At 43.4% G+C, this 19,876-nt stretch overlaps 1 protein-coding gene across 6 annotated transcripts in view; it reads right to left on the reverse strand.

Moving 5' to 3' along the window:
* Positions 1–19,876, reverse strand: part of psd3l (pleckstrin and Sec7 domain containing 3, like) — a 151,476-nt gene that overhangs the window by 21,490 nt on the left and 110,110 nt on the right. For all 6 annotated transcript variants that reach the window (XM_029710365.1, XM_029710364.1, XM_029710366.1 and 3 more), the window contains 3 exons: positions 12,667–12,710; positions 6,173–6,354; positions 4,271–4,341 (listed from right to left, as the gene is read on the reverse strand). In XM_029710365.1, coding sequence (XP_029566225.1) covers positions 4,271–4,341; positions 6,173–6,354; positions 12,667–12,710 — 297 coding nt within the window. The remainder of the gene's footprint in view (positions 1–4,270; positions 4,342–6,172; positions 6,355–12,666; positions 12,711–19,876) is intronic.

Consider the following 19,876-nt stretch of genomic DNA (forward strand, 5'->3'; position numbering starts at 1 on the left):
CATGTGTAGTTAACTAGTGATTATGATTGATTGATTGTTTTTTATAAGATAAGTTTAATGCTAGCTAGCAACTTACCTTGGCTCCTTGCTACACTTGCGTAACAGGTGGTCAAGCCTGCACGCAGTCTCCTTGTGGAGTGCAATGTAATCGGCCCCCAAAACTGACGATTACCGATTGTTATGAAAATTTAAAATCGGCCCTAATTAAAATCGGCCATGCCGATTAATCGGTCGACCTCTAGCACCAATCCAATGCTTTTAAATGCAACAGGAGGGAGTGAATGATACGAATGTAACCCATGGCCTTCTGTGTAGGCCAGTGTGAAGTTTGTCAAACCTTTTTGTTTTGTGTCATAAAATAGTTCCTCGAGTGACCCCTCACGGCATACAAAACCCCAATGACACAGAAGAGTGACTCAGGATGGCTCAAAAGATGACAAAGTAGTTGAACTGACTCCATAAACAAATCTAACTTGACGAGACAGAGGTGTCTGAATACGAGGGGTGGGGATTAATATGAAATCACCTCACACCTTTGCACCTCAATGCATTGACAGATGTGTGGAGAATGGTAAACAGTATTGACTGGGGTGCTGATAACAGTAAATCTGTCAGGTGGCATATCAAGGTTAGAGTTTATAATTTAGCCTAACATCCCCAAGATTCAATAGGTTACAGTTGATCATTTAGCTTCAATAGGTTACAATTGGCCATTTAGCCTTAATAGGTTACGGTTGATCATTTGACTAACATCCCTAAGCTTCAATAGGTTACGGTTGATCATTTAGCATTAGTAGGTTACAGTTGATAATTTACCTAACATCCCCAAGATTCAATAGGTTACGGTTGATCATTAGCCTTAATAGGTTACGGTCGATCATTTAGCCTTAATAGGTTACAGTTGATCATTTGCCTAACATCCCAGAGATTCAATATTCCTGCTGTCTATGGCACTACATGGAAAAGTTTAGTCATTCTGAATTTATCATCTAGAGCCCTGCCGGTCATCCTTCACCAACAATAATTCAAAGCAGTGTCGTTTTTCAATACCATGCAGATTCATTCATTAAAATCACCACTACTACACAATCTTCCCCATATACTTTTCTTCCAAATACAATACAAAATATCCTAGAGTCGACAGTAAAACACCAGTCTCTTACAGTAAAACACCAGTCTCTTACAGTAATACACCAGTCTCTTACAGTAATACACCAGTCTCTTACAGTAAAACACCAGTCTCTTACAGTAAAACACCAGTCTCTTACAGTAAAACACCAGTAAAACACCAGTCTCTTACAGTAAAACACCAGTCTCTTACAGTAAAACACCAGTCTCTTACAGTAAAACACCAGTCTCTTACAGTAAAACACCAGTCTCTTACAGTAAAACACCAGTAAAACACCAGTCTCTTACAGTAAAACACCAGTCTCTTACAGTAAAACACCAGTCTCTTACAGTAAAACACTAAAGTCTACAGTAAAATACACGGCATCAGATCAAGATAATAGGAAACTGGAATAGGACACAGAAAAATTGATTAAACACAATCAGTCTTTTTTGCACTGCAATAAAACTGCACTTGAAGCCTCTACAAGTGCACACTCCATCCAATTTACACCATAGAAAGTTCATAACTATGTCAACAAGCGGAATGCACTATTTTGACCCTCACTTCGGTTATAAAACAGTTGAACCGTTATGCTGAAATATGCATCAGGATTTACATTATTCAGATATGTAGGAGTACTGGCAACCTTTTATTGTCTTTAAAGGAGCCTTCCATACATCGCCAGAGCATAATGTTTCGTAAGAAGCATTACTGAATTTCAGGAGTAGTTTATGTAACTTCCTGTGTGTGATGTACTAAAGGGAAGTGCAATTGACCTCTGCCAGTCGTGATTGTCACTCAGTGTTCTCAGGTGTTGTGATGAGTCCTAGAGCTGGTGTCTGAGCACCTCACTGCCTCCACATGTCACTGGAGTTCACATTATAAACGTAGGACAAATTATTCTCTGCTTCCCAGAGCCTATTGACGAGGCACACAAATTTATTTGCTGTGATTGCTACTCCAAAGTTAATGTAGCTGCAACGTCATTGGTCATTAGCCGACAATACCACAGCAACCTCTTGCAGCCAGGCATCAAAATCAGCACACAGAAGTAGAAACGCAATCTTCAAGACTGCCGGTTTCCTAGCCATTTCCAATCTGTGCTTTGCAGCGGCACCAGGCTACAGAGCAGCGGCACCAGGCTACAGAGCAGCGGCACCAGGCTACAGAGCAGCGGCACCAGGCTACAGAGCTCATGTCACTAGGGATTGAAATCAGTCACAAATGGAAAAAGTTCTCCAAACCGCCGATGGGTTTGAACCATGTTTAGCATGATAAGGTTTTAAAATTAATTAATGAATATCAGCATCTGTAGTAGAATATTGGATTACATTTTAATATCTGAAGTGACACAGACAAAATGTTTCCAAATGTAAAATGACGGTATCATGCTAAACATGGTCCTTATTAAAACCTTATCATGCTAAACATGGTTAGCATCTGTTAGTGATGTGGAAAGCAGAATGGATGCTGGTCACAAGAGCAGTGACATGTTGACTGGTCCCATCTGTAGCCATTAGAGATCATCCATGCTGGAATAATTAAGTTGCTCTGGTTGGTAACGTAAGAGGACTCATTATAACGATAACTTCCCCTCCCAAAACGGACAGACAGAGATGGGGTGTCTAACAGGGGTGGGGTGTTTGACTGCCAGAGAACAACAAAATAATACAAGCGCCTTTTTTTTGCCTTGGCATTGCCATTTGGGTTGTGTGCCGAAGGGTCACTGTACCATACCAGAAGGTTTTGCAACAGTAGACAAAAATCTGTATTCTTAACTGTGTTCTCAATTTCAGGTCGTTAAAGTCCTTCAAAACATTTTCTCCCTACTGAACATGACTGTGTCCTCACAAGCAGCTTAGCTGCAGCATTGGACATGATATCTGCTCTGCACTGATCCTGGCCCAGAGAGAGGACCAATGTGGGTTGACTCTGTGCCTATCTGGCAGTACAGACAGTAAGAGCTGGCCTAGGATCAGGGGTTTGATAAGGTTGGAAAAAGGGATACAAATTTCAGGAAATTTCGCTGCCGACTAACAGACCCTCAATAACCGGTCAACGAACAGTAACACGACCAACAGAAAATATGATGCCTGCATACAAAGAGCCATTTGTCATTAACACAGCTTAATGGAAACGTGCAACAATAGCAAGCCTATCGTCTTCCAGTCAAAAGGCTAGAATGTTATTATTGAACATGCATCGGCTGTAATGAAGCAACTAATAAAACGACATTTGCCAAAATGCAATTAGCAGGAGAACTGTTCTTAACAGTTCACCTAATGCGAGAGGTTCCATGTGTGACAGAGATGAAAATATCCCTTAGAAACTTAGAGGGGGAATCTAATAGCAACAAGGATGGTTTACTAATATGACTAGGATTGTGCCTTTGGCTTCTGGACAACGGAAGAAAGGTGATATGAAAGCGAATAGAACAGGAGAGAAATGCTGGTTAACGGCACGAGGAAGTCTTTAGAAAATAATTGCGCGCCTTCTGTTGACTACAGCCTATGCACTCGAATGGCGAATGAGAGGCGTACTTTAATCACGAGTTGAGATTGAGAAATAAAAATAGCTCTTTTTAAATCGTGGTAATCAACAGTTTAACACACCATCGCATTAACAATTGTTGTTTGCTGCACAATGACCGGGCTTACTATTAACGAAAATACCCACCCGCCAATTTAATTCAACTAAATTATGCAAATTAACCTTTAGACCGATATGCATGACCGGTCAAGTGTATTTTCGGCGGCTAACCGATTAACAGTTTACTATTAACATCCCTAGTTGGAAACATATGGGTAGTAATATGGAACTATGTGCACTGTGTGGAACATATGTTGTTAATAAAATGATTAGCAACATTTAATGCTTTTTACATTTACAGAGCAACTTACAGGAGCAATTAGGGTTAAGTGCCTTGCTCAAGGGCAGATACACAGATTTTTCACCTAGTCCGCTGGGGGGGTATTCGAACCAGCAACGTTTCGGTTACTGGCACAACGCTCCTAACCGCTAGGCTACCTGCCGTCCCATGAATGGACAAATAGAATGGACATAGTCAACTCAGTGTCATCAATGGCATGTTAACCTGAGCAACGACCACAAATGTTACAGAAAGCTTAATTCAAGGTGGTATACATAGCATTGTATTACCTTCTGCAGGTAGAGGATCATTCCTTTGAGAACAGCATAGAATGTTTTCCAGCCTCGCTTTCCTCTTGGTGCTGGAAAATGAAGGGGGACATTTTAGTGAGCAACATATCATTTTAAAAGAGAATTATGATTATTAGGTACAGTATTATTTGTGTAGGAGCACAAGTAATGTTCAATTGCAATTTCATCTCTAATCTGTTGTGTTAATCACTGATACGATCTGTTTCAGTGTTGGGGACAATCATTTAATTCCAGTCAAATAAGGAATTCATGTAGAGAAATTCCTGTGAGGAATCGGAATGGAATCAAGCCCAGTTATGGAATTCATTTCAGGTCTGCACCATTACTTTAAAATCCTTCTTTCATGATTTTGACTTCAACAACTGATCAAAACAAAAACCAAATCAGATTATGAACAATTTAGCGTGACTCAAAAGTTATCTAAATCATTCAGTTAGAAGAAGAAAAAAAAGTGGCACAAGAAAAAAGTGTATTTTCAGCCGTGCCACTCTCGTGTGGGACATGGCATTCATACCGAGCAGTGCCTAGGGCTGCATCCTAAATTACACCCCATTCCTTTAACTGTTGACCGTGGCCCATAGAGTGCACTATATAGGGAGTAGGGTGCCATTTGGGAAGCAGACCTAGAGTCCAAAGTTGGGAGAATCTCGTCTCTAGCTGGTCATAATGTAGCGTCTGGACTACAGCAGCCCTGTGGGACAACGACGTGCATTCTTACAGGGCATCATGTGATTAGCAGGGATCAGAAATGAGTTGACACTCGTAACCAGAGCTGCTTTTAAACTCCATTGTGGTCCCAGCATGGAATGGAATAGAAAGTTAATAACCGTCCAGGGGTATGGAAAATATTGGAGGAATGGTCTTAGACTGTTTGGAATGTTCCTGGCTTGGATTAATGTACCTGAAACCGGCCTGCTCTGAAAGGCATCACTATAGTTATTTACGTTGACCATAGAGACTGATACTTGAGAGGGCTTCATTTTGGGTGACTTATCTCCCACGAGCTGTGTCCAGAATTTAAAGAGGCTGTTGTAAAAAATCTGCATGGTGTACATAAACCTCGACGACAGGACCTGATACAGAATACTAAACATTTATCAAAGACATTAATCAAGCAGCTTCTAACACTTTCTTAAGCGGTGACCTCTCGTTTCATGCCATATATTTCAATATATTTACTATCAGTTGGAAAGTCATCGTGGTATCTTGGAAGTAAATTAAACTCTTGTATAAAAACGCCAGGTTACCCTGTGCAGCAGATATTGACTGTAATCTGGATGGTTTTCTGCAGGCATAAAGCGCAGTGCTAATAAGTCAGCAGGTAAAGTCATTAGAGCCCAGAGATAAATGGATGTGAAACACCAACACCATCCATTCTCGTCGGGTTAGCCGGCAGACTCTGCATCTAAACCCCGTTAGGGGTTTCACATTACGCAGCAATTATATTAATGACCTATTTGTCTCCTCTGTTTCCAGACACACATCACAATCTGAAGGTGGAGGTGGAATCTGGAGCTTCAGACAGGGAAATCGGCCATTAGGGGGATCCTAGAGAGCAGAGGTTTTGTCACAACGCTTAGTCTTTGAACCGAGAGGCTGCAGCAAATCAGCATTTCAAAAAGCCCCAGAATCCCATCCCTCATTAGAATGGTATAAATTTGAAAAATATGTTTCTCTGACTGAGGCTAGTTAGGAACCCACAGAATGCTAATAATAACCTGAGTGGGCATATGAAATACATGCTGAGCACAGCGCCATTTTAAATACCGTGTTACATACTGTATGTAGGGGACATTTAAAATGGTCCGGCTTGGGTTCATCTGAAGGCATACTTCAAAAGAACACTGAGAAAAATCGGTCTAAGACTCATTGATCACTTACTTTTCTTGCCGTCCATGTCGGCGTGGATTTTGCGGGCCAGGAAGCCTGTTTTGTAGACTGCGGCGTTGGGGTCGTGGGCAATGTCCAGGAAGGGGTTACTGCCCCTGCTGATCCGTGTGATACTTTTATTGTCCTTGTTGTCTGCCAGCTCAGACAGAGACTTCTTCAGCTCATCTCCATCTCTGGAAATAAAACCCACAAAAAGGATTCTGTGTTACGGATGTTGGCTAGGTAAGAGGCATGCTAACTTTGATCATACTCCCTGAATGGATAGAGGCAATTTGGCTTTTTTCGCTTCCCATAATTTGGGTTATTTTCTAGTGGAACAGAGGCTGTGCTTTTGGAGCTTTCTCGTCGTTTCCATTGATGCCGATTCAAAACAGTTCAAAAGCTAGTTTCTCAAGCTGTTGATCATCATGGAACTTAACACTTAGCTTTCACATACTGCATCCAATTGCCATTTTGACTTTTACCATGACTGACTGGTAGTATATCCTAGGGTTTCCCAAACTCAGACCAGTCCCCCCCCCCCCCAGCGCATCAAGTTTTGATTATTTAAATCAGATACGTAGTGCTAGGGCAAAACCCAAAACATGCAGGAAAAAGTTTGGGAAACCCTGGGACATCCTACTGAACCACTCCGCTGTCGTAGTATATTCTACTGAACCACGCCGCTGTCATAGTACATCCTACTGAACCACTCCGCTGTCGTAGTATATTCTACTGAACCACGCCGCTGTCGTAGTATATTCTACTGAACCACGCCGCTGTCGTAGTACATCCTACTGAACCACGCCGCTGTCGTAGTACATCCTACTGAACCACGCCGCTGTCGTAGTACATCCTACTGAACCACGCCGCTGTCGTAGTACATCCTACTGAACCACGCCGCTGTCATAGTACATCCTACTGAACCACGCCGCTGTCGTAGTACATCCTACTGAACCACGCCGCTGTCGTAGTACATCCTACTGAACCACGCCGCTGTCGTAGTACATCCTACTGAACCACGCCGCTGTCGTAGTACATCCTACTGAACCACGCCGCTGTCGTAGTACATCCTACTGAACCACGCCGCTGTCGTAGTACATCCTACTGAACCACGCCGCTGTCGTAGTACATCCTACTGAACCACGCCGCTGTCGTAGTACATCCTACTGAACCACGCCGCTGTCGTAGTACATCCTACTGAACCACGCCGCTGTCGTAGTACATCCTACTGAACCACGCCGCTGTCGTAGTACATCCTACTGAACCACGCCGCTGTCGTAGTACATCCTACTGAACCACGCCGCTGTCGTAGTACATCCTACTGAACCACGCCGCTGTCATAGTACATCCTACTGAACCACGCCGCTGTCGTAGTACATCCTACTGAACCACGCCGCTGTCGTAGTACATCCTACTGAACCACGCCGCTGTCGTAGTACATCCTACTGAACCACGCCGCTGTCGTAGTACATCCTACTGAACCACGCCGCTGTCGTAGTACATCCTACTGAACCACGCCGCTGTCGTAGTACATCCTACTGAACCACGCCGCTGTCGTAGTACATCCTACTGAACCACGCCGCTGTCGTAGTACATCCTACTGAACCACGCCGCTGTCGTAGTACATCCTACTGAACCACGCCGCTGTCGTAGTACATCCTACTGAACCACGCCGCTGTCGTAGTACATCCTACTGAACCACGCCGCTGTCGTAGTACATCCTACTGAACCACGCCGCTGTCGTAGTACATCCTACTGAACCACGCCGCTGTCGTAGTACATCCTACTGAACCACGCCGCTGTCGTAGTACATCCTACTGAACCACGCCGCTGTCGTAGTACATCCTACTGAACCACTCCGCTGTCGTAGTACATCCTACTGAACCACGCCGCTGTCGTAGTACATCCTACTGAACCACGCCGCTGTCGTAGTACATCCTACTGAACCACTCCGCTGTCGTAGTATATCCTACTGAACCACTCCGCTGTCGTAGTACATCCTACTGAACCACTCCGCTGTCGTAATACATCCTACTGAACCACGCCGCTGTCGTAGTACATCCTACTGAACCACGCCGCTGTCGTAGTACATCCTACTGAACCACGCCGCTGTCGTAGTACATCCTACTGAACCACGCCGCTGTCGTAGTACATCCTACTGAACCACTCCGCTGTCGTAGTATATCCTACTGAACCACTCCGCTGTAGTAGTAAATGATGTACTATTGACCACTTAGAATGTTGTTTGGTGCTTTGTTGGCGTGCTATGCTTTCACTAGGGGACTCACAGTGGGGGTGTTTGTGCAGTCAGACGGCTCTACTAACAGCACCCTGTCCGCCTTCATCACAATCAATTCTGGAACCTCCGTGTCATGGCACACCATGGCACACACACAATCACTGGGTAGTACAGCACCACACACAGGACACAATGCCATTACACCAATGAGTTTGATCTTTGAGAGTGTCAGTTTCTATTCACGAACATGGAAGTCTAAATATGGTCTTGCTTATGGAACTGTTGGTGATTTTGAAAGTCAAACACAGTTCTCAGTGAACAAAATGAAAAAGGATTAATGCAGTATTCCACCCAGACATTTAAAGAGCTAGTTACAGTGCCTGCCTAGTCAAGGTCTACAGAACACCCTTGCACAAATGTCACATTCAACAGTCAAAGATCAGAGGAAGGTTATGAAATAATTCCAAGACATAAATATCCCTTTGAGTACGGTCACGTATGGTAATTACATCTGTGGATGAAGTATCATATCACCCAGGCAGATCTGTCGACCATCCTAACTGAGTTGTGGAATGTTTATTTTTAGATTTAATCTTTATTTAACAAATTCTTATTTACAATGACGGCCTACCCCGGTCAAACCCTGACCTAGTCCGGACGACGCTGGGCCAATTGTGCACCGCCATATGGGACTCCTGATCACAGCCGTTTGTGACACAGCCCGGGATCGAACCAGGGTCTGTAGTGACGCCTATAGCACTGAGATACAGTGCTTTAGACCGCTGCGCAACTCGGGTTGTAATGAATAAAACCTGTTCAGGGATATCACTGAGGCTAAAGGTGCTTTTAAAACAGCAACCGAGTTCATTGGCTGAGCGGTGAGAAAACTATGCATGGATCAACATCGCATTCACTCTACATTACTGGCCTGTATGACAAGACTGACATCATACAATGCTTCTATGCAGCCAGATTAGAACCCGACCATGACATCATAAAATGCTTCAATGCAGCCAGATTAGAACCCGACCATGACATCATAAAATGCTTCTATGCAGCCAGATTAGAACCCGACCATGACATCATAAAATGCTTCTATGCAGCCAGTGTAGAACCTGACCATGACAAAATGCTTCAATACAACCAGTATAGAACCTGACCATGACATAAAATGCATCATAATGGCATCATTACAACCTGTTTTTTTTGGAGCACTTCAAAGTGAGCTACAGTGTAATCATAATGTCCCATATTCAGTAATACATCTTCTCCTCATCACACACTCGCCTTGAGGTTTCAGAGTTGGCAGCAATTAAGCAACGTTAACAGATATGAGTTATTTGACCCAACAACAAAGGGATATGGGTAATAAATTGCTGTAATTGGACTGAACTTAGTTTTAGCACCTGTTTCCCCTGCATCTTCTGCAAAGTAGTTCAACACCAGGGAGTCTCTTGAGACAGAGTTATGGTATGACCGCACAATCTTTAAGATGCACTAGTAAATTATAGAAAAGCTATACATTTCCTCATGCACTTTCCCTTGTCTCATTATCTGACAGCCACACTCTGGAGTTGCCATGTCCATTTCGTTTAAATGCGATGCTCAAAAGACATACGATCTGGGTTCCAACACTGCAATTGAGCCATGAACTCCCAAAACGTAGTGAAACAGTGAAACTATGAATACTTCTGAATATTGACAAAAACAACTCCCCAAAAAGCCATAAGACTCCTACTAAATCTATTTTAGTGAACCTATTTCCTGCCTATTCCAGCAGGCCCACAGCGCTCACAAGGAATATGTTCTTATTAAAAGGCGAGCAGCTGTGGATCAGGAGCGCAGCCAAGCTTTGTGGGGCTGTGCTCAGGTCAGAAATGCTGCAGTGGGGCCATTACCTAAAACACCACTAAACGCATTCTGTGGATCGTCCGGGCTTCTTTTACACTGTTAACAGGTTTGAGAAACGACTCGTATGATTGGCAGCTCACTTTTTGATCATCACTGCTGTGTAGTATACATTTGTGTTTAAAGTAGGCATAGTTGATACTCGCAACAAACTAGAACTAAATATTGACATAACAGCTTTGAAGACAAGGCCACGAATTTGATCGGTGGCCTATTTTAATACCAGGACATATAAAACATTATTCAAAATACATAATCAAAACAATGAGGGACTGCCTTCAATGATTTTATTCTAAATAAAATGTGAACTAAATTCCTAATCAACATGAAGGTCCCCATGGTCTTAGTAGCTGCAGGCTCTTCAAGAAAGACCGGTCTGATTTGATTGAAGAGACATTTTCTACAAGAGTCCTAATATAATTATTTTGGTATGGTTTTGAGCAAGCAATCTTCTCTCATACATGGATTTGTAAAACGTACTACTTGCTTAGTTACACTGGTCATGCCCTGACAGGGATGATTGCCAGACCTAGATTAAGCCTACTGTTGGAATCAAGCACTTTTAAATTAGTTTCTCCATTGAGCATGCTTTTTAGTCCAAGAACAGGATTCACCTGGTGTAACATGCTGAATATCTAAATTTGTCTATATGCCTTTGTATGTACATTAATGTGACGCAACAGAAAAACTGTTGCTGTGACAACAGAGGAATATTTTTCATTCATGGCAGCCATTTTTGGCGAGGGGATAGTGAAGGCTCCTCCATCTCACAACACATTCAACTTTAACGAGTGCTACAATAACCATTTATGTACCAAGTGCAATCCATTTCATGTTAATGTATCCTTTGGGTCGGTCTATGCTACGTTTTCAATGACAAGTTAAACATCTCTTACTACTGTGGTTAAAATCTTCCGGCTAGGGACCCTTAATGTCAAAAATGATCCTTCACCTCAAATAACATTGAAGGCTAATATTCTTGGAAAGTGGAGATGACAAACTGCAAGAATGTAAACAAAACTGCAGACAGCCTTTATTTGCTTGCAAAGAGCGGTAAATAAGTTCATTGTCTCAACCCTGTTAGCCAAGATCATTAGCTAGCTAAGGTAGTTTACAGTTAGTTAGCAAACGCTACTAGACTCTTTTGCTAGCTACCATAACACAGTCATGTCAAACAGATTTCCAAAAATGACAAAGGTGTATGGAATTGTGTTTACATTTTGCAATTGTGATACACCTTCCATGTATATTCGCTTTCCATCCGCTTGGTCAAAATTAATATTCCATTTTAGAAATATCTAGAATTAATTAAGAACATTTGCTTTGAATCAGTCCATGTCTGGCTCTGAGTTAATACAGTGCAGTATTTGTCTGCAAACCTTAGAGATTGATTAAAGCAGCAGGGTCACGGAGGTTTGAAACATTGTGTGAGAAGCGCGAATTTTAACTAAATGCTAACAACTCTGGTCCCAAGCAGTGACGAAGGCCTTTCAGATCAACACTGGTCTGTTGCATCTCCAGTGACCGAGACCTTTCAGATCACCACTGGCCTGTTGTAGCGAGGCCTTTGTAGATTACCACTGGCACAATAGGCCAGGTTCTTTCCTGATTACTTTTATCAGGGAGACAGATTGTCATGTTTTTCTAATGCTAATTACAGTACACTGCTCAGCTGTCACCTGTCCTATCATTTAGCATGGGATGATATACAAACGTATACATATTCACATAGTCCTACAGGTCTCTTTAGTCTTACGAAAATAATTGTAAAAAATAAGATGCAATATGAGTCATTTTAGATGAGTCCCAAATTATAAATTCAATGTCATCCTGTATAACTTGATGCGCATTGTTGTAAACGTCTTAAATGTCTACAAACAATGAAAATAAAAACATGATTTCTTATCGACTGAACACTCCATTGTCAATAACTTGCTCCCTGGAGAACTCGACTTACGCAACACATAATTGACACGGTATTTCTCTGCATCGTTTAACCAGTTCATATTTTCAGTGGAGTACATTTGCGCAATTCATCTGCCACCAACTAGATAATTGACTGTGGCGCCCATTGGATCCAATTTATTTTCACGAGGCCTGCAACACAAATAATATGTGCCCAATGTAATTAAATTAGGCCATCTGAAAGAGAGTTTATTAATGGGATCATGGTACACTGGGGCAGTGTAAATGCTGAGACGTCACCTCGTTCGTTCTAGTAGGTAGAGTAGTAGGGAGTGGAAGACGCCAGGGTAGGTCTAGCTATATAAACATTTTATTCATATACAGTATCAACATGCTCTCCTATTGGCCCATGAATGCTTATGTTTAGAATTCAAAATAGAATCTTACTTACATGGCCCATTCCAGCTTGTCGTTTTTGATTGAGTTGTGCAAGGCCTGTGAAGAAAATCATATCTATTAGTATACATTATTTTAAAAAATTGTTTGAGCTTGTGTATGATGGTTCAAAACCATGTATGGACATCTTGACAGCTTCCATCACATCTAAAGCCTTTTGCGTCGGCGCGCGCACACACACACACACACACACACCTCTAAAAACATTAAGACCATAAGGCTAAATAAAGCGAGGCATATAGTGGTAGCCTACATGTTAACATGCACAACTAGCAGTGTTCATCTCAGGGTGGCTGGTAATCATATCCAGTGCATTACAGATCTATTGACAGCTGAGGGAAAGGTGACAACGTTATGTTTATGAGGGGAGAAGAAAACAAAAGCACTGGACTCGCAGCGGGCCAACAACACGGACGCTTCCTTCCGGTCAGTAACCAAGCAGGAGAAGAGAAAAGGGAGGCATAAAGCATCCATCACTTTGAAAAGCCCCATGCCGCGCCCAAATCGGTCAAATAATATTCAGTGGAAATACAAAAAGGAGCATTTAACCAGGAGGGAAATGCAGCCATTTGATCCCTGGCATGTCCCCTAAGACCAGTAACACTGCAGGCTCAACACTAACACGTCTAGACAGAGTCCCTGGTCTAACAAGTGGTTACTTACTGGAAAGCTCTGTCCTCACCCACAGTAATACAAAAAAAGACTATTGATTTAAACAGATGTCGAGTTAAGGAGAAAAGCTCCAATGCACAAACCATGCAACTCAAAACCAGCTGCCTGGATATATTCAAACTATTCCAGTCAGTTGTAAATGCCGTGCGAGAAAAAAAACGTGCCTTTGACTTCAGAATCAATAATGCTTGTTCTCCGTCTCATCCTAATTGAATCTCCAAAACTGGATTTACAATCAAGCAGTGTAATGCTTTTTACCTTCTGTTTGTCCTTCTCTAGTTTGTCCTTCTTATGTTTTTCAGATGCAAATTCGGTGGAGTGGGACGTTTTGAGTGACTTTGAGCGGTGCTGCGGGGCCCGACGCATCGACTCCTCCCTGCCATATTTGACCGAGCTGCTGCCGGGCCGCCGATGGCTGCCTGTCCCCTGGACACTGTTTACTCCGATCATTTCCCCCCAAAAATCAAAAAGGCAGCTCCAAAACAGACACGAGACCAAGCAGTAGCGATAGAGACCTGGAGAAGCTCCTAGACGCACAGCTGTCCCAGAGCCCCTGCGCTGTTCCAGCCCCTGTAGCGGGTAGTGGGGGGTAGCGTGTTTCACTGAAGCCGAGGCAACAAGAGAGACACAGAGCAGGAATGATCATAGAACACGTCCACACTCTCTCAAAGCACCAGCAGTGCTGCCTTCTCCAGCATCGCTCCACTAGTGTTCGGATTCAGAGCGATAGTTCCAGTGAGATTCTCACGTCAGCGTCTGTGCGTTACACACAGAGAGGAAGAGGGAGGGACAGAGGGAGGAAAAGGACAAACCTCCTCCCTTTCCAAAACTAAGGAAAATGTATATAGTTGAAATAAAAATTGGCCACAGTTCACCGAACCTGCCACGTTAAAACACTGAGCAGAACCCTCTGGCTTGTGGTAGACACCTGATGCCTAATGGACTGATTAGCCCAATAAGCAAACAGCACTGTTTTCACACCACTTCTGATTAATTCAATGCGTAATTCGAGCAAAATCAGTAATCCAGAGCAATTACCGAATTCAAAGTGCGATTAAATGCAAATAAATTATTCATGCTTGGGATTACACAGCTGGTTCCAATTATTCCAACAAGCCAAGATGTAAATGAGGGGCTGGCTAAATAAATTCACACTATGAACCACAATGTCCATCATGCCTAATATAGCACAGCCCCCTTCCCCCGCAACAGTCACTCAAATGAACCTAAAACAAGTCAGCGGGATGAGTATAAAACACAAACAAGTCTAACAATCATGACATACTGGAGTTTAAAAAGGCTTGATCAAATTGGCATTTCAGTGAGCTGTTAAGTTTTGCAAATGAGAATCTTAATTTTCTGGACAGTGAACATGTGTTTTTCTATGAATAAACATGACAGCTCTTAGACTTGCCATCAGCTTAATCTTGCACAAATATGGACCCAAAAGCACTGATTTAACAAAATTCAGAGGTGTAATGTAGTTGCATTGGCGTTGGATTGAGTCTGTCGGTGAAAATGTCAAAAACATTTCATTTGGGACCATCTCACACCAGAGATGAATGACAATTTTGGGTATGTGCCATGTTCAGTGGAAATTTGTTGGACTAAAATAAAAAATGGCAGTAAATGTTCACCGCTGAGAATGGGCTCATTGGTTAGATAATTAACTCTTGGCCAATTCCTTAACTAAACAATGGAATCCACAGACAAGTTATCTTGTGTTTTGACGATCTGAACAAATTCATCTTTATATAAGCCACGTGTCAAATCCTCACTGCTTATGAAATATGTTGTCCAAATATGTATAGAAACATAGCAAGTGTTTATATTGGTGTTTACCATATTGTGGTCACACGGCTTCACGTGATCACTGAAGCAGTGGCCTGTCGTCATCAACACGGCTTCACGTGATCACTGAAGCAGTGGCCTGTCGTCATCAACACGGCTTCACGTGATCACTGAAGTAGTGGCCTGTCGTCATCAACACGGCTTCACGTGATCACTGAAGCAGTGGCCTGATGTAATCATCTTGGCCATCTGTTACTTGACAGTATGCAGGGGAGAATGTTGCTGAACCATGTCCCCTGGTGTCTCCTGCAGCACTCAGGCTGCTCCCCAGTGCTGCTCAGCCTCTTTCCCACGGTGTGGTACTTTGTGCTTTATTAGAGATCTGTATATAATGAGATGCTCATGTCTCCGCCCTAACAATGGGAGTCTTTAAGACGGGAAGCAGAGATTATGTCGAGAGTGAAACCTCTCGCTTCACCTCTTCCTCTCTGGTTTTATCAAACTGGGATTGTCAAAATGTGGTTCAATCTAGGGGCTGCATTAACTTTCAGAAATCATCATAAATTATTTGAAAAGAAATCGGAACCGGCGTTTTATACTGAAATGCATGTTTTTTTTTGGCTTCATTAACGTGACCAGGAACATGCAACTGTAGTTTTCATTCACAGAAAATACATTAGTGCAACACATTCGGCAGATTACAACAGAAGTGCAACACTATTTAGCTAGCAGCCACACACATAAATTAGCTTACAATGAAAAATCAATGTTTTTTTTTGTTGCAAAAACAATGCATGGGCATCATACCTTCTGTTTATTATAGAAAGACATGTAGCCAGCTACATCTATTGTTTTGGCTGAAGTTAATCTCACATTTTACCAAAGAAAAGTACTGGAGAAAAGTAGCTACACATTCAGAGTGCTGTCTGCTCATAGAATGGTTGTTCAGACATGAAATTCCCACATTCATGAAGACGAGAGCAAAGATTTCTCATCCGAGTGTAGATGTGCAACTGAAACACAAAATTAGTCCTGAGCCGAGCAGAAATGAAAATGAATTCATTTTAGATCTGTGTTTACAAAAAGCAGCAAGATATGAGATTGTAGCCATATGACTAAATACAGGCAGGCTTGTCAGTATGACCAACTGTTGTGTCCTCCATATGTACTGACTCACTTCCATAACATACCCCGAGACCACACGTATATCCACCAGAAAAAAACTGGGTGTGACAGGCCAACAAGGCAAAATGAATTACCCTACAACATTGGGACACAGCAAATTAGTCTCATGAGACTGTAAAACACAAAAGGATAGTCAGAGTAGCTATGATTAGCTCATCAACACTGTTTCCAACTGATAGAACTACACTAATCATTGGTTTAAATTGCCATTAAAGGGGAAGCTCATTCAAAAAAGTGAAACTTGATTTCTCTCTCTCTTTACCATTTACATTTCATCCAATATTTCTACTATTCATGTACTAACCAAGATCCTTCAGTGGAAATCTATAGCAGATCATTAAAGCTGGTAATGTCACAGGCTCATAGCCAGTCCCCTCAGCATCATTGAGGCATGCTTTTACTGTTACGATGCCGTTTTAATAGTTTTATGTTAAGTAATGATTCCATCAAATCAAAAGGTTTTATGACTAGATGAGGACAGAGCATCATAGTGGATAATGATTTTTCAGTAGATTTACCCTTTGAGTAACCTGAGATAAGTGGAAAGAGGTTGAGAAATGGCAACAACCTCTAATCAATACATTTTCCTAACGGGTGTTTTGTATTGTTTATCTTTTTCAATTAACCGTTTGAGACTTGCCATAACAATTGACATTTGTGTTAATGCGTTTTGAAACAGGAATACAGCAGCAAAACAGACTTACATCTATTCAGCCAGAGTGTGTGCATTTGGCTCTCGGCCCAGTGTTTAGAAAGGCACACCTTCAGATGTTTTTCTTGGAGAGCTTTGCTCACGCTACTCTGATGCCCCGCCAGCTACATGTGGGAGGCTTTCTGTTGTGTTGCGAAGGGGGTCTTGTGGGGCGTCGCGAAGGGGGTCTTGTGGGGCGTCGCGTTGCGAAGGGGGTCTTGTGGGGCGTCGCGTTGAAGGGGGTCTTGTGGGGCGTCGCGTTGCGAAGGGGGTCTTGTGGGGCGTCGCGTTGCGAAGGGGGTCTTGTGGGGCGTCGCGTTGCGAAGGGGGTCTTGTGGGGCGTCGCGTTGCGAAGGGGGTCTTGTGGGGCGTCGCGTTGCGAAGGGGGTCTTGTGGGGCGTCGCGTTGCGAAGGGGGTCTTGTGGGGCGTCGCGTTGCGAAGGGGGTCTTGTGGGGCGTCGCGTTGCGAAGGGGGTCTTGTGGGGCGTCGCGTTGCGAAGGGGGTCTTGTGGGGCGTCGCGTTGCGAAGGGGGTCTTGTGGGGCGTCGCGTTGCGAAGGGGGTCTTGTGGGGCGTCGCGTTGCGAAGGGGGTCTTGTGGGGCGTCGCGTTGCGAAGGGGGTCTTGTGGGGCGTCGCGTTGCGAAGGGGGTCTTGTGGGGCGTCGCGTTGCGAAGGGGGTCTTGTGGGGCGTCGCGTTGCGAAGGGGGTCTTGTGGGGCGTCGCGTTGCGAAGGGGGTCTTGTGGGGCGTCGCGTTGCGAAGGGGGTCTTGTGGGGCGTCGCGTTGCGAAGGGGGTCTTGTGGGGCGTCGCGTTGCGAAGGGGGTCTTGTGGGGCGTCGCGTTGCGAAGGGGGTCTTGTGGGGCGTCGCGTTGCGAAGGGGGTCTTGTGGGGCGTCGCGTTGCGAAGGGGGTCTTGTGGGGCGTCGCGTTGCGAAGGGGGTCTTGTGGGGCGTCGCGTTGCGAAGGGGGTCTTGTGGGGCGTTGTGTTGCGAAGGGGGTCTTGTGTTGTGAAGGGGGTCTTGTGTTGTGAAGGGGGTCTTGTGAGGCTGAGCATATGGAGCTCATTGTCTTTATGTTAATACAGTTGATGAACTCTGAATAAATGATGACTATAACCTTACAAAGGAATTTTCTGCACGTTCCTACTCATCTCAGTGTCACCTCTCCCATTTCATAGCCCGTCATGGTGGTGTCTGAGGTTAAAGTAATAAAGCAAGCTAAGATGATTGATAAGGACCAGCTTTATAAAGGATGATTTGCAGCACTGCTCACGACTACTATAACTCTCGGTGGCGATACAGTTTATTACCCTTAATAAATACTGTACAACAGAAAATATGCAAATGGTTGCAGAAAACTATCCAAGCATGTTTTTCACTATCCCTAAATGGAATTCACTTTTTTCAGATAACATTTCAATTTAAAATCACAGCATGAGAACTACTTAAATCAACAGCGTCAACCACCAGCATGCTCTGCTGGGCCCCGATTTAAGATTCAGTGTTTGGGGTTATAGTCCCATTATGTGACTTGATCACGTTTCCGTACTATCAGTAATCACATCTCCAACAGACTGGACTCATTCATTCACTGTGGATCTGGGTGGCTTACATGGCAACAAGCTGTTCAGCATTAGCAATTTAATCAGATCAGATAAAGCGATCTGTTTATTATACAAGTGACTACTAAGTTGCTTTACAGTGTCACAGTTAATTGTACATGCAAGTACTGTAGGTTTAAAGTAAATTAGCAGAAGACGTTTTTTACTGTACATGGACGTTTACAGAAAAAGCCATATTTTGTTTTCTGTAAAAATGGTCCTAACACTATCGTTCATATTTTCTGAAATAAATGGATAATATAAACCTATGACAAACTATATACCTCAATCAGCATTCTGCAAAATGTATGAAGAGATGTCAATATCCTACAAATCTCTGAAAAACCATGCTGCTATGTATAGTATTTACTGGGAGATGTGTAAATGGTTGCATAGGCTGAGAATGGATCAGAAAGGAGAGTACAGCCACGGAGCTCTCCATCCCAGTCTCTCTCTCCCACTCACACACGCAAAAAAAATTTACCAGGGTCGATCATCCCTGCCGCTGACTCGCTCACTGCTGCGGGTTGTTAAAAATACCACAGCAGTAATTATTCTATAGAGCTGCTCCTGGTGGGCTATAGGCACAGACACCAGCATCTATAGAAACATGTCTGTTCCAGCCTACACCCTTCAACTGTCTGTTAATATCTAGGCTGCACAGAGCAGGAAGTGCCTTGGAGTGGCACTGCCTACACAGGGCTGTGGAACCTTCTTAAACGTCATATCCAACAGGAAGCTGAATAACGGAGGGGAAACTGGTTTTCCATTATTTACTTGCCCTTTCTTAGAAATGATAAAACAGGGCCCTGGCACCTGCGTTGCCAACATACAGCACAAGAGGACGTGTCTGGGAGGCTTAGCTGTGCTAAATATATGGGTAAATCCATCCCAATATGACAGGCACTGTTCAAACACCACCTACCAAGAGGAAAGAGCGTTCTGGGTAATATGACCCATGTGGAGATAATGACAATGTAAAAAAACTGTTTAATTTGCTTCTACAGAATCTGAGCATTACAAGTATAGCTTCAATGACACGTGGGGAGAAGAAAAAGCTTCCATAATTGTTTTATTGTACAGCAAATTCAATAAATGAAGTGCTAACCATTAATTCAAGGCATTTTCAACTTCTCAGGAAAGTGCACTGTCATGAGTCACTGACTGGGTCTCTTCTTAGCAAGAGGACAGAGATGGGGGAGATAGAGTTCTGACCTAAAGGAGGAGCAGCGTCTCTGGTGCGGCTTGCAGTTGATCTAAGCCGTTA

The sequence above is a fragment of the Salmo trutta genome, chromosome 23 (genome assembly GCF_901001165.1).
Source record: "Salmo trutta chromosome 23, fSalTru1.1, whole genome shotgun sequence".
NCBI lineage: Eukaryota > Metazoa > Chordata > Actinopteri > Salmoniformes > Salmonidae > Salmo > Salmo trutta.